This window comes from Mirounga leonina, unplaced genomic scaffold, assembly GCF_011800145.1.
Source record: "Mirounga leonina isolate KUSES-001 unplaced genomic scaffold, KU_Mleo_1.0 Mir_154, whole genome shotgun sequence".
Taxonomy (NCBI): Eukaryota; Metazoa; Chordata; class Mammalia; order Carnivora; family Phocidae; genus Mirounga; species Mirounga leonina.
In genome coordinates this window covers 37,647,572-37,667,761 of record NW_023270389.1, presented here as the reverse complement: position 1 = coordinate 37,667,761, position 20,190 = coordinate 37,647,572, and the positions used below count along the sequence as shown (strand labels likewise).

At 39.4% G+C, this 20,190-nt stretch overlaps 1 protein-coding gene across 2 annotated transcripts in view; it reads right to left on the bottom strand.

The window, feature by feature from the left end:
* Positions 1-20,190, bottom strand: part of FLVCR1 (FLVCR heme transporter 1) — a 28,793-nt gene that overhangs the window by 2,957 nt on the left and 5,646 nt on the right. Inside the window, exons 2-9 of one of the 2 annotated variants that reach the window (XM_035010524.1) lie at positions 19,653-19,797; positions 13,360-13,500; positions 7,910-7,977; positions 6,577-6,680; positions 2,998-3,108; positions 2,392-2,497; positions 2,068-2,179; positions 130-197 (exon numbers count right to left, since the gene is read on the bottom strand). In XM_035010524.1, coding sequence (XP_034866415.1) covers positions 130-197; positions 2,068-2,179; positions 2,392-2,497; positions 2,998-3,108; positions 6,577-6,680; positions 7,910-7,977; positions 13,360-13,500; positions 19,653-19,797 — 855 coding nt within the window. Of the gene's footprint in view, positions 1-129; positions 198-2,067; positions 2,180-2,391; positions 2,498-2,997; positions 3,109-6,576; positions 6,681-7,909; positions 7,978-13,359; positions 13,501-19,652; positions 19,798-20,190 lie in introns of those variants that run through there. The other variant, XR_004680260.1, reaches the window with a different exon arrangement.

Here is a 20,190-nt window from a genome sequence, read left to right as displayed (position 1 = left end):
ACCTTACAGCATCTGGCATATGCCATTATGACAGATCAACAGTTGGCTCGGGAATACAAAATAGCTGACTAGACAGATTGATTTCACACATTGCTCAATAGTATAATCATAAAAATGCTCATTACTTACAGCTTTAATATCACCGTTCACAATTCCTATGTTTATATTGTGTCTTTTGAGATCAGATTTGATTAATGCTGAAACAGAGAAACATCAGTGGAGTTACCAAAGAGTATATATGAATATATTTTTCTCTAAGCAGTACAAAGTCTTTTTTGATGTTGTCACATTTAGCACACTGTAGTACCATCATATTCAATAGCATCCTCATAGCATGAAAAAATGCTAGGGATGCCTGGGTGGCTCAGTCGGTTAAGCGTCTGCCTTCAGCTCAGGTCAGGATCCCGGGGTCCTGGGATCGAGTCCCACATTGGGCTCCTTGCTCATCAAGGAGTCTGCTTCTCCCTATGCCTGTTCTGCCTGCCACTCCCCCTGCTTGTGCTCTCTCTCTCCCTGACAGAGATAAACAAAATATAATAAATAAATAAATAAATAAATAAAATCTTAAAAAAAAAAAAGAAAAAGAAAAAAATGCTAGTGCTTCCCTAAGCCACTAACTTAATTAGCAATTCATTCATTAGTGAACAAATACAGGATGCTAGGAACCAAAGATACAAAGATGAGAAGCACAATTCTTTCCCTAGAGCACCCTCCAATCTAAGGAAATATTGACATGCAAACGATTATAATACTGCAGGGTCATTGCAACCCTGTAGGTTATTTTTTATTTATTTATTTATTTAATTTTTTTTAAAGATTTTATTTATTTATTTCAGAGAGAGAGAGAGAGAGAGAAAGAGCACAAGAGGGGGGAGCGGGAGAGGGAGAAGGAGACGTCCTGTGGAGCAGGGAGCCCGATGCGGGACTCAATCCCGGGACTCTAGGATCATGACCTGAGCCGAAGGCAGTCGCTTAACCAACTGAGCCACCCAGGCGCCCAACCCCGTAGGTTATGTAGAAGGTGTAGTGGGAGCCTGGGGGGGAAAAATGCCTCTGTCAGTCCAGACACAATCACGGAAGGTTTGCCAGAGGAGACACATTTGAATCGAAACTTGGAAAATGAGTAGGAACTTGTCAAGCGATAAGAAGAGAGAGGAAGGCATTCTGGGCAGGCGGGAAATGGTATATGCAAAGAATGTGAGACAGGAGTAGAAGAGCCAAGAATGTGGCACCGGAGGTATCTGGGATCACTGGAGCATCAAGTACAAGGGGAGGAGGCAGCATATGTGGCTTGGTTGGTAGGTACATTGTATAAAAAGAGTTTACACTGCCATCTGAATAGGGAAAAGGAATGCAGAAAGAAATCAGCCAAGGGAGCTAACAGGAGAAGCAACGTGGGTGCAGAAACACTGCTGGACATTAAGCTTTGCTTCTAAATCCATTTTTACATTCATGCGCCCAGACAAACATAAATAAAAGCCCTTTTCTGTGCTCTTTCTCTGGCGGTCGGGCAGGTTGGGTTCTACTCTCGTTCCTGCCTGTGTCTATTCTGATTATCCCTAACAAGGGTAAGAACTGGCTAATCATTCCATGTGCTATTTCCATGACCACACACTATCATAATTGCTGACGTGATTAGGCACGTTCTAGGTGCCAGACACATGCTGGGAGCTTTTTGTGAACCACCTCAGTTAATCCGTGTAGCAGCCCTGTAGGGCAGACTTTTTGATACCTTGTTATATGAGTGAAAAAAGGAGGATTTGAGAGGTGAAGTAACTTGGCTAAAGTCACACAGCCAGTGAGAAGCAGGTCTGTCCACTCCAGAGTCTTTACCGACTCTTAATACAATGGCTTTGTTTTCTCTGCATAGTGACAGCAGTATTGAAGTTAAAATCTGAAAAATGAATGAATAGATTCATATCCTTGGAAAAAGACAAGTAATATCCTGCGTTTTATCTCTTTTTTCCCCTTGAATTCTGCCAAGCCATTGAGAATCACCAGACATGAAAATTAAATATAAAGACAATATGACATAAGTAATTTTGCCAGGAAAATACCCTAACTTACCTGTTAAAATGATGCCTAGAAACATCCAAATACAGAGGAAAACATTCCCTGCCCTAGGACCATAGGCTGACGTGAGCTTTCCTTGAGCCAATGTGAACAAAATTCCAAATATCTAAAACAAGAGAAATAATTGTTAAATTTGCTTCTTTGAAATCAGTGCAATGTTTTCCCCAGAACTTTTCCTAACTATTTCACTCATATGATTTAGCTTCTAGAAACATTGCAAGGTAGAATTTGTCAAACAAGAACAATTTTTAAACTTGTTACCCGCTAGAACAGTCAGCAAACTAGTCATCTCAGATTTGAGAGACGTCAGAGGTTTACCTGTGCTGAGGCATTAAGAAGACCAGAGGAAGTACCTTCAGATTCTGGGTAAGTGATTTCAACAGCAAATTCAAAACCCAATGGGAGGTAACCGGTCATGAAGAAACTAGGAAAATAAATCCAGAATTATAGATACAATGAACTGAGGGACAATATCACATACTGAGGCAATCATTCTACTTCTCAGGACTATTCTAGTGATCAGATAACAGAGTATTCTGAACTTAACGTAAGGCCCTATTATTATTCACCAATCAGCCCAAGGACAGAAGAACTGAGAAGTAAAGCAGTTTCTAAGGTTTTCTTTTTCTGAGAAAAATTTACCTCTAGTTTGCGAAGTCAGTTGTTTTTCTAGCTAAATAAAGTTACCTGGACTAAGGAAGGCTTATCCATTTTTCACTTATCACATATATCAAAAAAAAAACCAATTTTAAACTACTTCTTTTTAATTTCTAAAGAATTACGCATTTACGTGCACAGGATAGATTCTTTAAAGTTTAAAATATTACAGGACATTTGAATGAACTAAAAATGTACAACCACAGTAGTAATACTTCAGAATTGTAACAGCGTACTATCCATTCCTCCTACACACCCGATGCTTACCCGAGTACCCCTCCAGTAACGAACACGACGGCAATGTGTCCAAGGTCCAACGTGACAGTAAATACAACCATTCCCAAAAAAGACAAAATGTAAACTATCAGAGTAGTCTGTCTAAAACAAAAACAAAATTGTTAGTATTTTGCCTGATTTTCCTAGGTATATAAAAATCACGTCGCTAACCATTGGTCTGTCCATATGGTAATAAATGCCTTGGTTTCCAAGATTGGGTTTCTCTTGTATGGAAAATGTTTCCACCAAAGCATGGGCTTTAAAGCTTACATTTAAGCTTCAAAGCAGCAACCGACAAAACTCACACCCTATCCAATGTTCAGACAAGAAGGAATATTCATATGGATCAAATCGTTTCTGTTCCACCAAGTGGGATAGTTCCCTCACTGTATCTCAAGACTGAGTTCAAGTTCTACCTCTTCCAAAATGCCTTTCCTAACCACTGCAGCTTACAACATTGTCTCTTCCTCCAAATTCCCTTATCATCTCAGAATCTAAATAACTGTCACATGACAGACATCTCTTGGGCGTATGACATCTATTTTAGTCTGTTATATTATTATTTCTCATATATGAATGCTTTATTTTCCCCACTTAGACCACAAATGTCTCAAGGACAGGGACCCTATGTTGCTTGTCACAATCCCTAGCTGAACTATGGCCACAACACAGGTTTGGTGAATGAATGGCAATTACTCTGAGAATAAAATCAGGACAACAAAGAAGGCATTCCTACGCCTATCAAGTTTTCTAATTCTAAAGTGGATCAAAGGCTAGTAATAACTTTAATCCTTTACATATGTTCCCTTTATCTACAGATTGAATGGGTTTCACTGTAAGCTACCATTTCACAATAATGAAACCACAGCAAGTGTTGTATTAAATTATAGGAGAGCTATCTTGGAGAATTTCAACATGAGAGGTCTTTGGAAGGGCTAACATAATGATATCAAACATATCTTGGGCCCTGACAGGTACACAGGATACATAGGTGACAGTTCCATATTTCATTCATTCATTCATTTTATTTCATTCCATTCACTTATTCATAGTTCCATTCATTCATTTCTCCCAAGGAGATAGGACGATTCTGCCTGTTAAAAAATGTAGCTATTCTTGGCTTAGAGGCCCAAGATGGCAGCCTAGGAAGACCTTGAATGCATGTCCTCCCACAGACACATAGAATCTACACAGAAAGCAATTCCTCCTGAAGAAGAACTGAAGACTGACTGAACAGCTCCTGCATGATAAAGGGTAGAGGGACCACACAGAGAACAGCAGGAGAGACAGAGACAGGGTGACAGTAGGAACCCCACCATAGACCCAGTGACCTGCAGTCGGGAGAGATATCACTGGGCTGTGCCGTGCAGATTCACCTGCCCTGGGGGCACAGCTAAAAACAAAAACAAAACAACAGTGGTTTAAGGGGCAACTAGACTATGAGTGAAGGAAATCCATTTACTAGCCCTAGAGTGTTTGCCGAACAGTGGGGAAATTGCTGGGACTCACTTTGGAGTTGGAGATCCCGGTAACAGCCACTGTTTACATTGCTCTTCCCCCTTGAGAGACGGGAACAGAGTCCACTAGCCCACACTAGCTCCATCTGTCCTGCAAGGGGAGCCCTCCCAGACTGCATCTGCTCCAGGTCAAGGTACAGAGCACCCCCACCAGCACTCACTCTAGCTCCAGCCACCCTGCACGGCAGCCAGGGCACAGAGTGCCTACGAATGCCCCAGGGCCCCCCGGCTCACGCCTGCTCTAGGTACAGCTATTCTGCCAATGTGGACCTGGCATGAAGCCCCTGGGACCACCTGGCCCAAATGTGCTCCAGTCAGCCCTCCCACCAGGGTGGCCTCCGGCATGGAGCACCCCACGACCTCTGGCCTGGACCAAATCCAGCTCCAGCTGATGAGCCTAAGTAGCCAGGCACAGAGTCTACACGGGGGACGTTCCTACATAAGGCCACTCCTTCAAGACCGGAAGCGATACAAACCTCCAGTTATAAAATAAATAAGTCATGGGGATGAAAAGCACAGCATAGGGAATATAGTCAATAATATTATAATCCCTTTGTATGGTGACAGACGGCAGCTACACTTACTGTGGGGGGCACTGAGTAATGAAAATAATCATTCCCCTATGTTTCTTGCAGCATTATTTATGATAGCCAAACTATGGAAGCAGCCCAGGTGTCCACCGATAATGAATGGATAAAGAAGATGTGGTGTATAAATATAAAATGGAATATTATTCAGCCATAAAAATGAAATCGTGCCATTTGCAACACTAGGGATGGATCTAGAGAAGAGATCTAGCTATACGAAATAAGTCAGTCAGAGAAAGACAAATACCATGATTTCACTCATATGTGGACTTTAAGAAACAAAACAAACAAACAAAGGAAAAAAAGAGAGAAAATATCAAGAAACAGACTCTTCACTATAGAGAACAAACTGATGGTTACCAGGGGGAGGTGGGTGGGGGGATGGGTGAACTAGGTGACGGAGATAAAGAGCACACTTATCTTGATGAGCACAGAGTAACTATAGAGTTGTTGAATCACTATGCTGCACACCTGCAACTAATATAATATTGTATGTCAACTATACTTCAAATTAAAAAAAAAATAACAAAAAACAAAACCAAAGAAAAAAGCACTACCAACCCCCAGAAGGTCCCCCCAGTCACTGCTTCCCTGCCTCCAAGAGTAACCACTATCTTGACTTCTAACAAATGTGCTTTAGATAAATGAAATCATACATCATAAATATATATACAAATAGCTATTCTTTTAAGGCTCAGTGCAAAAGATGCTGCCCCTGAAACCCCTTTTCAGTTTCCCAGTTGGTATTCCTAAGTTCTTCTTTTGTATTAGCATTTTGATTATATAAATGTATGATTAATACAGTATTTTCATATTATGCATTATATTATAGTTAAGTGGTGCTACAGTGTGGAGCACTTTAGGCAAAGGCTTTTAAAGACTTTTCCTTCAAGGTTTGATTTATTTATTTATTTTATTTATTTATTTTATTATTTTTTTAAGTAAACTCTACATCCGACATGGGGCTCAAGCTCATGACCCTGAGATCAGGAGTCACATGCTCCAACAGAGCCAGCCAGGCACTCCTACACTAAAACTTCTTACCAAAAATGCCTTATGCTCGATAACAATTTTTTGGTAGGAGAGACAAAATTTTTTGTTTGTTTTTAAGCTTACAACATGAGAAAAGAACAGGATAAAGTCTCTGTCAGAAGTCAAATATTTCTCAGAAAGGGCTTTTGTAGAATAGCAATGAGCCCTTCTAAAGATAGATGTGTGCATGGTTATTATTAGAGGGGAAGAAGCTTCGTAAGGTATCCAAATTCTCAAAGTCGAAATAAGGATGTCCGATAAAATAAGACAATATATAGACTTCATTCAGAAGTGAAGGGAATCTACAAATGTCTAGAATCCAAGTCTTTTAGTAATAATAACACTCTTTAAATTTCTCAAATTAAAAAGCAAAGTTTCCATTAAACCCAGAATACCCTGGGTTGTACACCATACGTTTATCTACTACCACTTACTTGTATGTTTTGGTATGATCTAGCCACAAGCCACAAAGAATAGAGCCTACCATTCCAGCTACTACCAATGTTAGCCCAATCCTTCCAGCATTGATTTCTTCTCCCTTAAAAAAATTTTTCAAAAGAAGTTAATCAGATACTTCTAACTCAAATAGATCTTTCACATTCCCATACCTTTCACAGTCAATGGAAATAATCGGATAAATTAAGCATACAATACAGTAGGAAATTTAGTACATCTGTTAGGATGAAGGGGGTGGGGGGCAGGACACTCTATTTTCCATATCAAGGACACTCTATTTTCCAACCAGAAAAAAAAAGAAAACCTGAAATGTGGGATAAATAAAAGAAATTTTTCTTGATCCTCCATGGTTAGAAAGTACAATGATTTTTGTTAGAATTCTCAGGTAATTCACAGAAGTCTGAGAAGGAGATTAATCTGATAGTTTTTACATATTACAACTGCTCTCTCCTTTCAAAAGCTAAGACAGGTAACAGCTTGATATTTACTTCTTTATATTTGGGTTGATTTCCTTTAAAATTGTTTGTTTTTTTCCCATATAACCAGTCATTTCTTTTAAAAAGTACTGAAGAGGGGCGCCTGGGTGGCTCAGATGGTTAAATGTCTGCCTTCGGCTCAGGTCATGATTCCAGGGTCCTGGGATCGAGTCCCACATCAGGCTCCCTGCTCCTTGGGAGCCTGCTTCTCCCTCTGCCTCTCTCTCTCTCTCTGTCTCTCATGAATAAATAAATAAAATCTTAAAAAAAATAAAATAAAAAAATAAAAATAAAAAGTACTGAAGAAAGACAGGCATTGTCACAGCAATAATACCTTCTGCTTTCCATTTTGTGTGTTTTATAAACTGGATTAAATGTATTCTCAATGAAAACAAATGAAAATCTTTTATTTATTTTTTTTTTCAAAGATTTTATTTATTTATTCGTGAGAGACAGAGCGAGAGAGAAAGGCAGAGGGAGAAGCAGGCTCCCCGCGGAGCAGGGAGCCTGATGCGGGACTCGATCCCAGGACCCTGAGATCATGACCTGAGCCAAAGGCAGACATTTAACCATCTGAGCCACCCAGGCGCCCAATGAAAATCTTTTAAAGCAACAAGGTCATAAATCTTTTTTTTTAAGATTTTACTTTTAAATAATTTCTACATCCCATATGGAACCTGAACCTACAATCCTGAGATCAAGAGTTGCACACTCCACCAACTGAGACAGCCAGGTGCCCAATAAATCTTTAATCTTATGATCATGCTATCAGGATTTACACTGTTTAAGAAACATTCTTGGCCGGGCATGCGACACAGTATAGACAGAAACTCACCTTATAATATGTCAGTATCATTTGATTTAATAATGTTGAGACTGAGTAAAATGCTCCAGTTATGATACCTACAATAATAAACAGAATATTACAATAATAAACAGAAAATTATAAATGTACCATTTACTAGTTCATAACGTGATATGGAGTACTCTGTGACAATGGTGAACATATAACGTATTTCTCAGACAGCTGCCAGAGAAAACTAAAAACGCTTGCCATTCCATCTCAGACTTTGGAATGATCAATTTAACACCTCAACTTACTAGCGCTTACAATAGTAAAATTCTGTCATTACACCATTTATTATTATTTAGACTCAGCTATGCCAACCATAACTTCTGTCTCCACGCAGAACACTGTATACAGCAATGAAGCACTGAACGGATGGCTGAGCTCCTACAATGTACTCGAGCTAGTGAATGTTCAAACAGGAGACAGAAACTCTGCCTCAGAGATCTCACCCCTGCATCAAAGACTTCAAGGCAATTAGTAAGATAGTATTAATTACAGAATATTTAAAAAGGAAAAATAAAAAACTGTTGGTTATCAGAAAGCATATGACTAGGTTTGAATCCTGCTGATTCCTGGCACATTTGCAAGACTTTATTTTATTTTTTTTAAAGATTTTATTTATTTATTTGAGAGAGAGAGAGAGAACATGAGAGGGGAGAGGGTCAGAGGGAGAAGCAGAGTCCCCGCTCAGCAAGGAGCCTGATGTGGGACTCGATCCCGGGACTCTGGGATCAAGACCTAAGCTGAAGGCAGTCGCTTAACCAACTGAGCCACCCAGGTGCCCACATTTGTAGGACTTTAGGTAAGCCTCTTAACACAGCGAGGCAAGTTTATTATTTCTCTCTATTATTAAATACTTCAAGCACAGAATAAAGTGCAGAGAATAATTTAACAAATACCCTTACTCATCACCTAGCTTTGTCAAATATTCACATTTTGCCATCTTTGCTTCAGATTCATTTTTTAGATCTCTAATCCTGTTCTTCTCTCCTATTCTTTCTAAGGTAACCCCAAACCTCATGTTAGTGCTTATCATTTTATCTTATTTACTTTATTTTATTTTAAGATTTGTTTATTTATCTTAGAGAGAGAGGGCATAAGTGGGCAAGGGGCTAAGGGAGAGAGAGGGGAAGCAGACTCCCCCCTGAGTGGGGAGCCCGACAGGGGGCTGGATTTTAGGAACCTGAGATCATGACCTGAGCCAAAACCAAGAGTCAGACATCTGACTGAGCCATCCAGGTACCCCCAGTGCTTATCATTTTAGATATTAATTATATGTGCATCCATAAATAACAATTAGAATTATTCTGCATGTAATTGAACTATATATAAATAATATATTATTTGTATCTATCTGTAGCTTGCTCTTATCACCCAATATTACAGTTATGAGATTTATCAGAGTTAATACTTTAAATTTTAGTTCATGGGACGCTTGGGTGGCTCAGTCAGTTAAGCATCTGCCCTCAGCTCAGGTCATGATCCCAGGGTCCTGGGATCGAGCCCTGCATTGGGCTCCCTGCTCAGCGGGGAGCCTGCTTCTCCCTCTCCCACTGCCGCTCCCTCTGCTCATGCTCTCTCGCTCTGTCAAATAAATAAATAAAATCTTTAAAAAAAAAAACAACCCAGATTTTATTTCTTTATTTATTTGAGAGAGAGAGAGAAAGCACAAGCAGGGGGAGAAGCTGACTCCCATGCTGAGCAGGGAGCCCAACATGGGGCTTGATCCCAGGACTGGGGGATCATGACCTGAGCCTAAGGCAGATGCTTAACTGACTGAGCCACCCAGGCGTCCCAAGAAATTCTTTTTTTTTTTTTTTTAAAGACTTTACCCATTTGTCAGAGAGAGAGAGTGCACAAGCAGGGGGACCGGCAGGCAGAAAAAGCAGGCTCCCTGCTGAGCAGGGAGCCCAATGCGGGACTCGATCCCAGGACATCGGGATCACGACCTGAGCCAAGGCTGCTCAACTGACTAAGCCACCCAGGCACCCCCAAGAAATTCTTTTAAGAATACTAAAGCCAGTTTCCTATATGTACTTCTAAAACTTGAAAGTTCTAATTTTCACCCTTTGGTCTTTACTCCACTGCAATTCATTTTTTTGATATAGAGAGCTAATTTTATTTTTCCCATATGGATAATCAATTATCCCAGGACAATTTACTATATAGTTTCTCTTATACAAAACATCTAGTTTTCATATATACACGTTCTAGTCATTAGAACTGTTTGCAAATACAGTAGTCCTCTCTTATCTGCATGGGATTTGTTCCAAGTCCCCCAGAGGATGCCTGAAACTGCAGATAGTACCAAACCCTACATATACCATGTTTTTTCCTGTATTTATATATATATATATATACACACATACATATGGTAAAGTTTAATTTATAAATTAACAACAATACTTAAGAGATTAACAACAATACTTAATAATAAAATAGAAAAATCACAGCAACATGCAGTAATAAAGGTTATGTGAATGTGGTCACTCTCAAAATCTTTTTGTACTGTGATTTTTCTTCTTCTTGTGATGATTTGAGATGACAGAGTGCCTACGTGATGAGACGAAGTGGGGTGAATGACACAAGCTGTGTGACGTAGGGTCAGGCTACTGTTGACCCACTGTAATAGGTCAGAAGGAGGAGCATCTGCTTCCTGACTGTGGTTGACCATGGGTAACTGAAACCAGAGAAAGTGAACTAGGACTACGAGGATCGCTGTATTCTAGTTTTTCTCTTTCCAGACACTTACATGGCCATTTGACTTTAGATGTGAGCAAAAGCGACATTTCCCACTTGCTGCCCTAGTAATCATAATAGCATGTGCAAAGATGTCATTCTGGGTCCCTGAGTTAACTCTGGTGAGCAGCACCTTGCTGCCAATTCGCATTGAACGTGCAGGACTGACCGGCAGTAAGTAAATTTTTGACGTGTTAGGGCGCTGAGATTCTTTATTAGCAGAATTTCATTGCTATCATACGAACTAGCCTGCAAATGGATACAGAGAAGTAGGTCACTGGGATTGTTACTCTGTTCCAGTAATCTAATAGTCTATCCCTTGATTATATGTGGCATCTTAATTATCATTGTTTTATAAATTCTGGTATCCGAGAATGTGCCCCTCACCTTGTTCTTCATTGACATTATCTTTGTTGTTCTTGGCCCTTACTTCTTTTGCAGGAATTTTAGAAGTAGTCAAGTTCCCTTACAAACCCTGTTTAAATGGAAGATTGCAGGATGAGACATACAGCTGTCTAAAGATCGTATCAAAAAACCCTGAGTAACTGGCCTTGGTTGCTCACTTCCCACTGAGTTCAGATATATGTAGGGACCCAGCGTGGTGAGCCTGAGGAGGCCAAGGAAAACAGGTCTAAGGGTACTCCACTGCACTCTACCCTATGCTGATCTTGCATCTATTCCAGACTGGAGTAAAGATAGCAAGAGTGAGGATAAAGGATCATAAGAGCAAGAAATACTGTTATCTGAGCCTAGACTACTTGAGTTTCAGACAGCAAATAGCAAGAGTGGCATTGTGAAGGATCGCGTTTTCTCCAAATAGCCTTACCTCAAGAAAATGTTACCTTTGACTATTTGGTTCCTAAGTTTCACTGTATATAATCCTGAAAACCTGTCCTAGGAGTATAGTCCCTATCTAGACTATCCCATGTGCAAGTCTGCTCCAACTTTATATTTTAATTTTTTTTTTTAAAGATTTTATTTATTTATTTGTCAGAGAGAGGCAGCAAGAGAGGGAACACAAGCAGGGGGAGTGGTAGAGGGAGAAGCAGGCTTCCTGCAGAGCAGGGAGCCCGATGCGGGGCTCGATCCCAGGACCCTGGGATCATGACCTGAGCCGAAGGCAGACGCTTAACAACTGAGCCACCCAGGCGCCCCTCCAACTTTATATATATAATACTAGTCATGCAGGGAGACAGGTGCACTGTCAAAAGGTGTGATGTGACTCACTCATTCAAAACCATGATCCCCAACTAGGCACCCCTTCAGTAAAGAATATGAGGTCAAGAAAGTTTTCCAACTCTCCTGGGGAACTTTCCACAGTGTTTCCCAATGCCTTCTTTCTGAATTTTTTTTTTTTTTGAAGATTGATTTATTTATTTTAGAGACTAAGTGAGGCAAATGTTAAGCCAGCTCTTGTAGGGCTGCTTAAGGGGAAAAAGGAGTACATTTCAGGTAAAAGGAATAATGGCACAAAATTGCAGAGACTAGAATTCACAGCATATATGCCCGTGGAGGCATGTTTGTGTGTGTGAACGTTTGTCCGTGACAAGGGGCTGGTTATAAATTGGCTCAAAGAAAGTCTTATCTTGGGAGTCAGGGAGAGATAAAGAAGGTAGGAGTCTTTCTTCCTTAAACGACAGGCTACGGAAATGAATTTGCTCTTATAGATAATAACCGCCCACTGTATTTTCTCTACTTCCTAGTTATGTGTTTTAGGTTTAAGCTAACCAGTGGAGGGAACCAGCAAAATTAAGAAAAGGAATTATGGCATGGTGAAGTATTTAATGATGATAGGATATAACATCTGGGATTTGCTTAAAAATATTCCAGGGAAAAAAAATTCCAGGAAAAAAGTAGAAGAAAGAGAGAAAGCAAGAATAGTGAAATGTTGACCATTGCAGCTGGGTGATGATAGGTACCTAGGAATTCCCTACATTAAATGTTTTATTTTTGTGTTCAGTTATTTTCCCTGAAAAAGAAAAAAAAAAAAGATCCAGTAACCATGGTACAGGGGTGAGTGAGCATTTAGGTCAGGGCATGTGCTCCCAAAAAGATGTCAAGAAGAGAAAGAACAGCAGTGAGTGACTTCTCAAGACAAGTAAGACAGAAATAGGGGGTGTTGGCAGTTATTATAAACGGTGTTGATATAAAAAAAAAAACAAAGAATAAACTGTCAGCAAACTCTGAATGGAACCAAATGGGCTGGTGCCTGCAGTCAAACCTACAGCATCAGAGTGAGTATCTGTCAGCTATCATGAAATACCTAGAAGGATAAGAACTGTTTTTCAAGTTAGAACTGGTTAAGGTGATCGCATTAATGTCTAGTTTTGACTGAGTGGTCAAAACAGATGCCAATTTGCACTGGAGCAGAGAAAGGAATTGTTGATGACATTTCCCATATGCTTACAGCAGTTTATGAAGGGCTTAAAATACTCGGTGTAAACAAAAAAGAAGGCAGTGCTTGTCTATTATACTTTATTTAAAAAACATAACAAATTAGATTAAGAAATTATTAAGAAATTGGATTAAGAAATTTTGCTTTTAGTTCAAAATTTAAGTTTATGACTATGCCATCCTTATTTTTAGAGTTAACAAACCTATCTCATTACTTAAAGCTCAATCCACTAGATTAAATGAAAAGAATCTACAATGCTCCGAGTTTTATACAGAAATCAAAGTAAAAGAAAACCACTTACCATAAGTGATCAAGAGAAGGACAAAAGGAATGTTTCTAAATAGGTTCCTTATTGATTTCTTATAGGAGTATTCAGCAGGGGAACTTTTTTGAAGAACTGCTTGAGCCTGACTCGGTGGATACTGAGGTTTTTCTTTGAACGCTGGAAACACACATGGAAAGGTAATTAAATACATGGATCTTCCTTAGTGAGCAGACTAAATCAGTCCAAGCTTAAAGAGGTAGTGAAGGTCTTATAGTGAGTCTTTCATTTTCATGAATTTCTGAAGAATATCCTCTCAGTCCTCTGAAGCGGACTACAACTCAGAGATTTGGTCAATTTACGTAACTGCAAAACCATCTCAATAATATGTCACAACCTTGCCCACTGATTAGTCCATTCTTAGTTAAGCAAGATTAATTTTTATTCTAGTAAGTATTCAACAATTCCATTTCTAAACTTAGTTCAACTTGTAATTACAGGTGACATCAGAGATGAGCAAACCAGGCTATGTTACCTTTTAGAGGACTGTCCTGAGTTAGTAACTGTTTTCTTCTACTATTTGCTACAAAATTTATCATCTGATCTAATTAGATATGATTTCTAGAATTGAAAAGGTTCAGGTAAGATTCATGGGAGCAGAGCTCACCAAAACATCGATTAATTAGGATATACTGAAAACTTATCAAACTAAAACAGACTTCTATTTTTACAGGAGTCACAACTAATTCAAGAGGAGACATACTCATGAATATTTACTTTTGAATGTTCTTATATCAGAGGACTGATAGACACAAAATGTTTAAGTTGTTGCAATCCCTTCTCTTCGTTCACCCTATCTGCTCCTTGCACTGTTGAGGATGCCTGTTGTCCTTTCCTGAAAGTCTCCTTGGGTCCTAGTTAAGATAGGAGATATCTCTTTTTGTTAATAGTGGCAATACACAACTCACGCGGTTGTAAAACAAAGTTTCAGAAAGTAAAAACCGTGCTTATAAGGTAATCATGGGGATTGAGTCTTCAGTCTCTTACTAGGTTCTTATTTACTCTGGTAAAGTAAGTATAAGTGGCTCAGATTTGAACTCAAATGCAAAGAGAAAACAATGCCTATTAGTCTTCAACTCCACTGAATTTATTTTCTGAAGACATGTGTTATCTTTTCGTTTCAGGTAGTCATCTGCCCTGTTGGACAAAATCAGACCCGTATCTATCAGCTACACAATACACTAAAGTTGGGTGTCAATCTATATGAAGAAAAGGAAACAGAGGAAAAGAAAACCACTGGTCTATGACCCTGCTTACTCTGCGTTGCTTCCTTTAAAAGGATGGAATATGGCTTTTTCTTTCTCCTTTGAAACTGGAAAACAATAGCCTTCTTTCTTCTCCCCACCAAAAATGTATGCCAATAAAATAACTAACTACTGGGGCCCCTGGCTGGCTGAGTCAGTAGAGCATGCGACTCTTGATCTCGGGGTCCCACACTGGGCAGAGAGCTTACATAAATAATAATAATAATAATAATAATAATAATAATAATAATAAACTATTCAAGCAGTTATTCTCCAAAGTAGCCAAAGGATTTTGGGGCACCACATTCAAACCTTTTCTCCCATGATGAATAAGAAGGAAATCTATGTGTTTAAGACTACTTCTACTTTTGGAATTAAATAATAACATTATCTTTTGATTTCATTATTTGTCCCTGTATGATTCAAGCAGACATTCCACATATTAACTTATTACAAGATATGTAGAGGTTTGAATACTGGCTCTGCCTCATATCTTTGTATAACTCAGAAGAAATCAATTCCTGTCTCTCAACTATAGCTTTCTCATACATAAAATGGAAATAACAAGTTGTCATGAGGATTATATGATATAATATATGCAAAATAATCTTGTAATTATTGAATGCTACACAGAATACAGTGTCATTTTCAGGAATACTTGTTTGTTTGTTTTTTTAAAGATCCATCTATTTATTTGAGAGAGAGAGCACAAGCAGGGGGAGAGAGAGAGGGAGAAGCAGACTCCCTCTGAGTGCAGAGCCCAACATGGGGCTCGATCCCAGGACTCTGAAATCATGACTTGAGCTGAAGTCAGATGTTTAACCGACTGAGCCACCCAGGTGTCCCCAGGAATACCTACTTTTAAAAGTCAGAGACTTTATCTCAGGGGCTTGAAATTCTTATAGACTAAGTAAAACATATTTCTGTTAAATGTTTACAATAGCAGTCTATCTATAAATATCCTGAATATAAGAATCAAAAGTAGAATTATACGTACATGTTATATACTCATGTGTTTAAGTACCTTAACATTGAATATTTTGATTGCCTTTACTTCTGGTTTCTCTCATCCACTCACATTAGTGAATCAGGAAGGTAAGGATTTTAATTTGCACATTTGAGTTACGTGATAGAGTTTACTGCCCTCCTGCACAAGGATAGCTTTCAAACATAACTGCATTACCACTTATACAAACGGAATTTGAACTGGAACAAAAACAAGACTAATTAAAAATTAAAATGCTGTATTTTTTTTTTTAAGATTTTATTTATTTGAGAGAGCGAGAATGAGAGAGAGTACATGAGAGGGGGGAGGATCAGAGGGAGAAGCAGGCTCCTCGCCGAGCAGGGAGCCCGATGCGGGACTCGATCCCGGGACTCCAGGATCATGACCTGAGCCGAAGGCAGTCGCTCAACCAACTGAGCCACCCAGGCGCCCTAAAATGCTGTATTTTTATATATAACCTTTTAAATATGGAGTTAGGGTACCTAGGCTCAAATTTCATCTTCAGTATTCACTGTGACCATGGATAGATTACATTTACTTCAATTCTGTGTCCTAATTTCCTCATCTATTAAATGGGAATGAGAATAGTACCGCCCTCATATGGCTGTGAGGATTAGATGACGAAGTATGTAGTGTGCCTACTTTAAACATGTTTGGTACTTACCAAACCACCAAATGTTAGAGGCCACAGTCGTGCGGGGTATGAAGAACGAGGTATTAGTGTGAGATCTGGTGGAAGGCTTGGGTTAATTCCTAGATAATGCTAGATGGATTACATTCATGAATAAGCTCCATGAGGGAGGGCAATAGGGTTACATGGCATGAAGCCTCAAGACAGTATTTTTGAAAGAGTGCTGAATACCAATTTAGTATATGTCACATTGCTGAAAAGCAACAGCAAAGCCAAATTACTTTATAAAATTTGGTTGGGCTTCCAAAGTATTTATGGGAAGTATTCAGAGGGAAGTAGGATTGTCTCTTAGTAATTAAGGACCTTTAAAATAATCCCTATCTTCCTCAACAGCAAATATTTAAGCATAAGGAAAAGAGATAAATTTTTTTTGTTTAAATGTCACGATTTTCAACCCAAGACATTCGTGTCACAACTGTATATTATCTTGCTTTTATACTATGCTTGGTATCATAAGGTTAAGACTACAGGTCACCAAGCAAAACTTGACAGTGAGCCCTTTCTTCCCTGCTCCATCTCCATGGTCTCCTCAGAAGCTAGGAGTGCATAAATAAGTAATAATATACATGAATAGGTCTCTTTTAATTTCTCAAGTAACACAGGTGCTATGTCAAAGGTCAACCTATTATTACTGCCTTTTTGTCCCCTTCCTTTCACAAATAAAAATCTTGTATTTGTTGGGGTGCCTGGGTGGCTCAGTCATTAAGCATCTGCTTTCGGCTCAGGTCATGATCCCAGGGTCCTGGGATCGAGCCCCACATCGGGCTCCCTGCTCTGCGGGAAGCCTGCTTCTCCCTCTCCCACTCCCCCTGCTTGTGTTCCTCTCTTGCTGTGTCTCTCTCTGTCAAATAAATAAATAAAATCTTATATTTGTAGCATCTCATATAGATATGCTTAAACACATGTGTCATATATATGATTTCACATGTATAGATATCTTATATTTTTCCAAAGAGATAAAGCCATGAAAGACAATAAAAAAAGGAAAACCAGAATTGATGTGAAGATACACAAGCAATCATAGGAAGGTGGATTTTACATTTTAATAATCCCTATTGCTAATAAAGGATCCATTTATACAAAACATATACAAACTATATGTCATTTAGCAAATCAAATATGGATACCAGAGAAGTAGACTTAAGAGTTTGTTTTTTAAAAAATACACAGTTGAGGGGCACCTGGGTGGCTCAGTCATTAAGCGTCTGCTTTCGGCTCAGGTCACGATCCCAGAGTCCAGGGATCGAGCCCCACATCAGGCTCCCTGCTCCGCGGGAAGCCTGCTTCTCCCTCTCCCACTCCCCCTGCTTGTGTTCCCTCTCTCACTGTCTCTCTCTCTGTCAAATAAATAAAAATTAAAAAAATATATATATACAGTTGACCCTTGAACAACATGGGGGGTTAGGGGCACCAATCCCCCACACAGCTGAAAATTCATGTATAACTTTTGACTCCCCAAAAACTTAACAACTAGTAGCCTACTGTTGACCAGAAGCCTTACTGATAACATAGTCAATTGACTCATATTTTGTACGTTATACAAAACAGTGAAGGGGCGCCTGGGTGGCTCAGACAGTTAAGCGTCTGCCTTCAGCTCAGGTCATGATCCCAGAGTCCTGGGATCGAGTCCCACATCGGGCTCCCTGCTCCTTGGGAGCCTGCTTCTCCCTCTGCTTCTCTCTCTCTCTCTCTCTGTCTCTCATGAATAAATAAATAAAATCTTTAAAAAAAACCCAAAAAACCAGTGTTACACACTGTCTTCTCAAAATAAAGTAAGCTAGAGAAAAGAAAATCTTACTAATAAAGTCACAAGGAAAATACTTTTACAGTACTATAAAAAAAATCCATGTATAAATGGACACATGCAGCTCAAACCCATGTTGTTCAAGCGTCAACTGTAGATTTCTTTTAAAACTTTGTTAAACTGCGGAAATAGTACAGGGATAATTTGTCCTTTTTCAATAGTCTATACACAGCAAAAATGTCACCCCCTAATTGAAACATAGAAACCAACCACGAGGGGCGCCTGGGTGGCTCAGTCGGTTAAGCGACTGCCTTCGGCTCAGGTCATGATCCTGGAGTCCCGGGATCGAGTCCCACATTGGGCTCCCTGCTCAGCGGGGGTCTGCTTCTCCCTCTGACCCTCTTCCCTCTTGTGCTCTCTGTCTCTCATTCTCTCTCTCTCAAATAAATAAATAAAATCTTTAAAAAAAAAAAAAAAAAGAAACCAACCACGAGTAGATTTGGCATGTCAGAATACTTTCTATGCTACCAAGAGAGTATTTTTTTCATTATCGGAAGGGAAATTAAATGTATGGGCAGTTCATCTATGAAGGCAGTCTCTATCAGAACAGTCTTCAACCGACATGCCTTTGAAAACCAAGGATTTCCTATCTGGAGATCACAAAATTTGAATTTTTCATTACTATGATAGCCATGGTAAAAATTAATCTTACACATTTTAAAGCTCCAGCTATCATGCAATTTAATGTAAATATTAATGATTAAAAGATGGCCTTTCAACTTTGAAGTTGCTCTCTTCCTCAAATCAAGTTACGATACCCTGAGTGCCCAGCGGGCAATATTCCAGTTATGTTAGCAACCACATTACTTAAAAAAAACCTGTCCTTCGCCCTGCAAGCAAACTTGTTTCCCATTAAAAATAAACTTTAAAAAGCAGACCTTCCCAAATCTTCTTCCAAACTGATGGTGTGGCTGCTTGCAGCTGATTTTGACTGACTGCTTCAACAGACAGGCCCAGACGAGAGGACTCAGGGACGGGTGGAGAGAACAGTGCTTTGCTGAAGTGGTCTAACAAGCTCTGCTGAGCAGCTGAACAGCTTGCCACTGCCCAGGATCGTTCACTGGTCAACATGTTCGGATCCGGTTAATTGTTAAAATGGGGATCCTTGGGAGGATTTCTCATTAAAAAAGAGAAAAAGGTTGGTAGCCTCTTTGCATCATTTCCAAGCATAACAAGAATTTGTTCCTGGCTATGTTAGCGTCAGCTGCAGAACACGTAGAGGAAGATGCAAACAGGAGGCAGGTAGCATGTTGGAAACCACAGTTATCCAGGAAGAAAAGTTAGTAGGGAGAGAAATTAAATGAGTTAGTCTTCAAACCCTTTGCGATACTAAAATAGATATAGCTGCCCATAACACATCCCTGGGGGTGTAGCATTCATTATCTGAACAGGTGCAACAGCAAGAATGAAACAGGCAAATAGCAAAGGGAGATATTATCATGAAAATGTTCAGGGTCAGCTATTTTTATTTCTGTATGTTTGCCATGCATTTATCTATTTAAGCAATAGGGAAAATAATTTGCTTACCAATTACTGTTAAAAGACATAAAAATGTGGCGACGGCTGATGTTCCATAAAACATGGTACTGATATTACAAGCCAGAAGATCTGTGTTGTTCTGTGTGTTGGGCACCAAAACTGGTGGTAGCAAAAAGCCAACTGCAGTTCCAAGCTGTAAAATAACCAATCCTGTTAATAGCTATTATTAATAAGAGGGGGGAAAAAAAGGACATACTGGCAATTAATATAGAGAAGAACAGCTAGTGTATTTAAGGTGTAAGGTGTACATTCTAAAGCACCATGTTCTGGGATGCTGGGCTGGCTCAGTTGGAGGAGCAAGGGACTCTTGATCTTGGGGTTGTGAGTTTGAGCCCCACACACCGTGTAGAGTTTACCCAAATAAATAACTATTTTTTTAAAAAACCCACCATGTTTTAAGGTTTGTTTTTTTGTTTTTTACTACAGTACTGTTAAATGGTAGTTGCTCCTACTCTTGGAATGATTCTGCTGTAAGGATGTAAGATACCCTTCTTACCTTTTAGATGCTTGCAATCAAAAAGAAGAA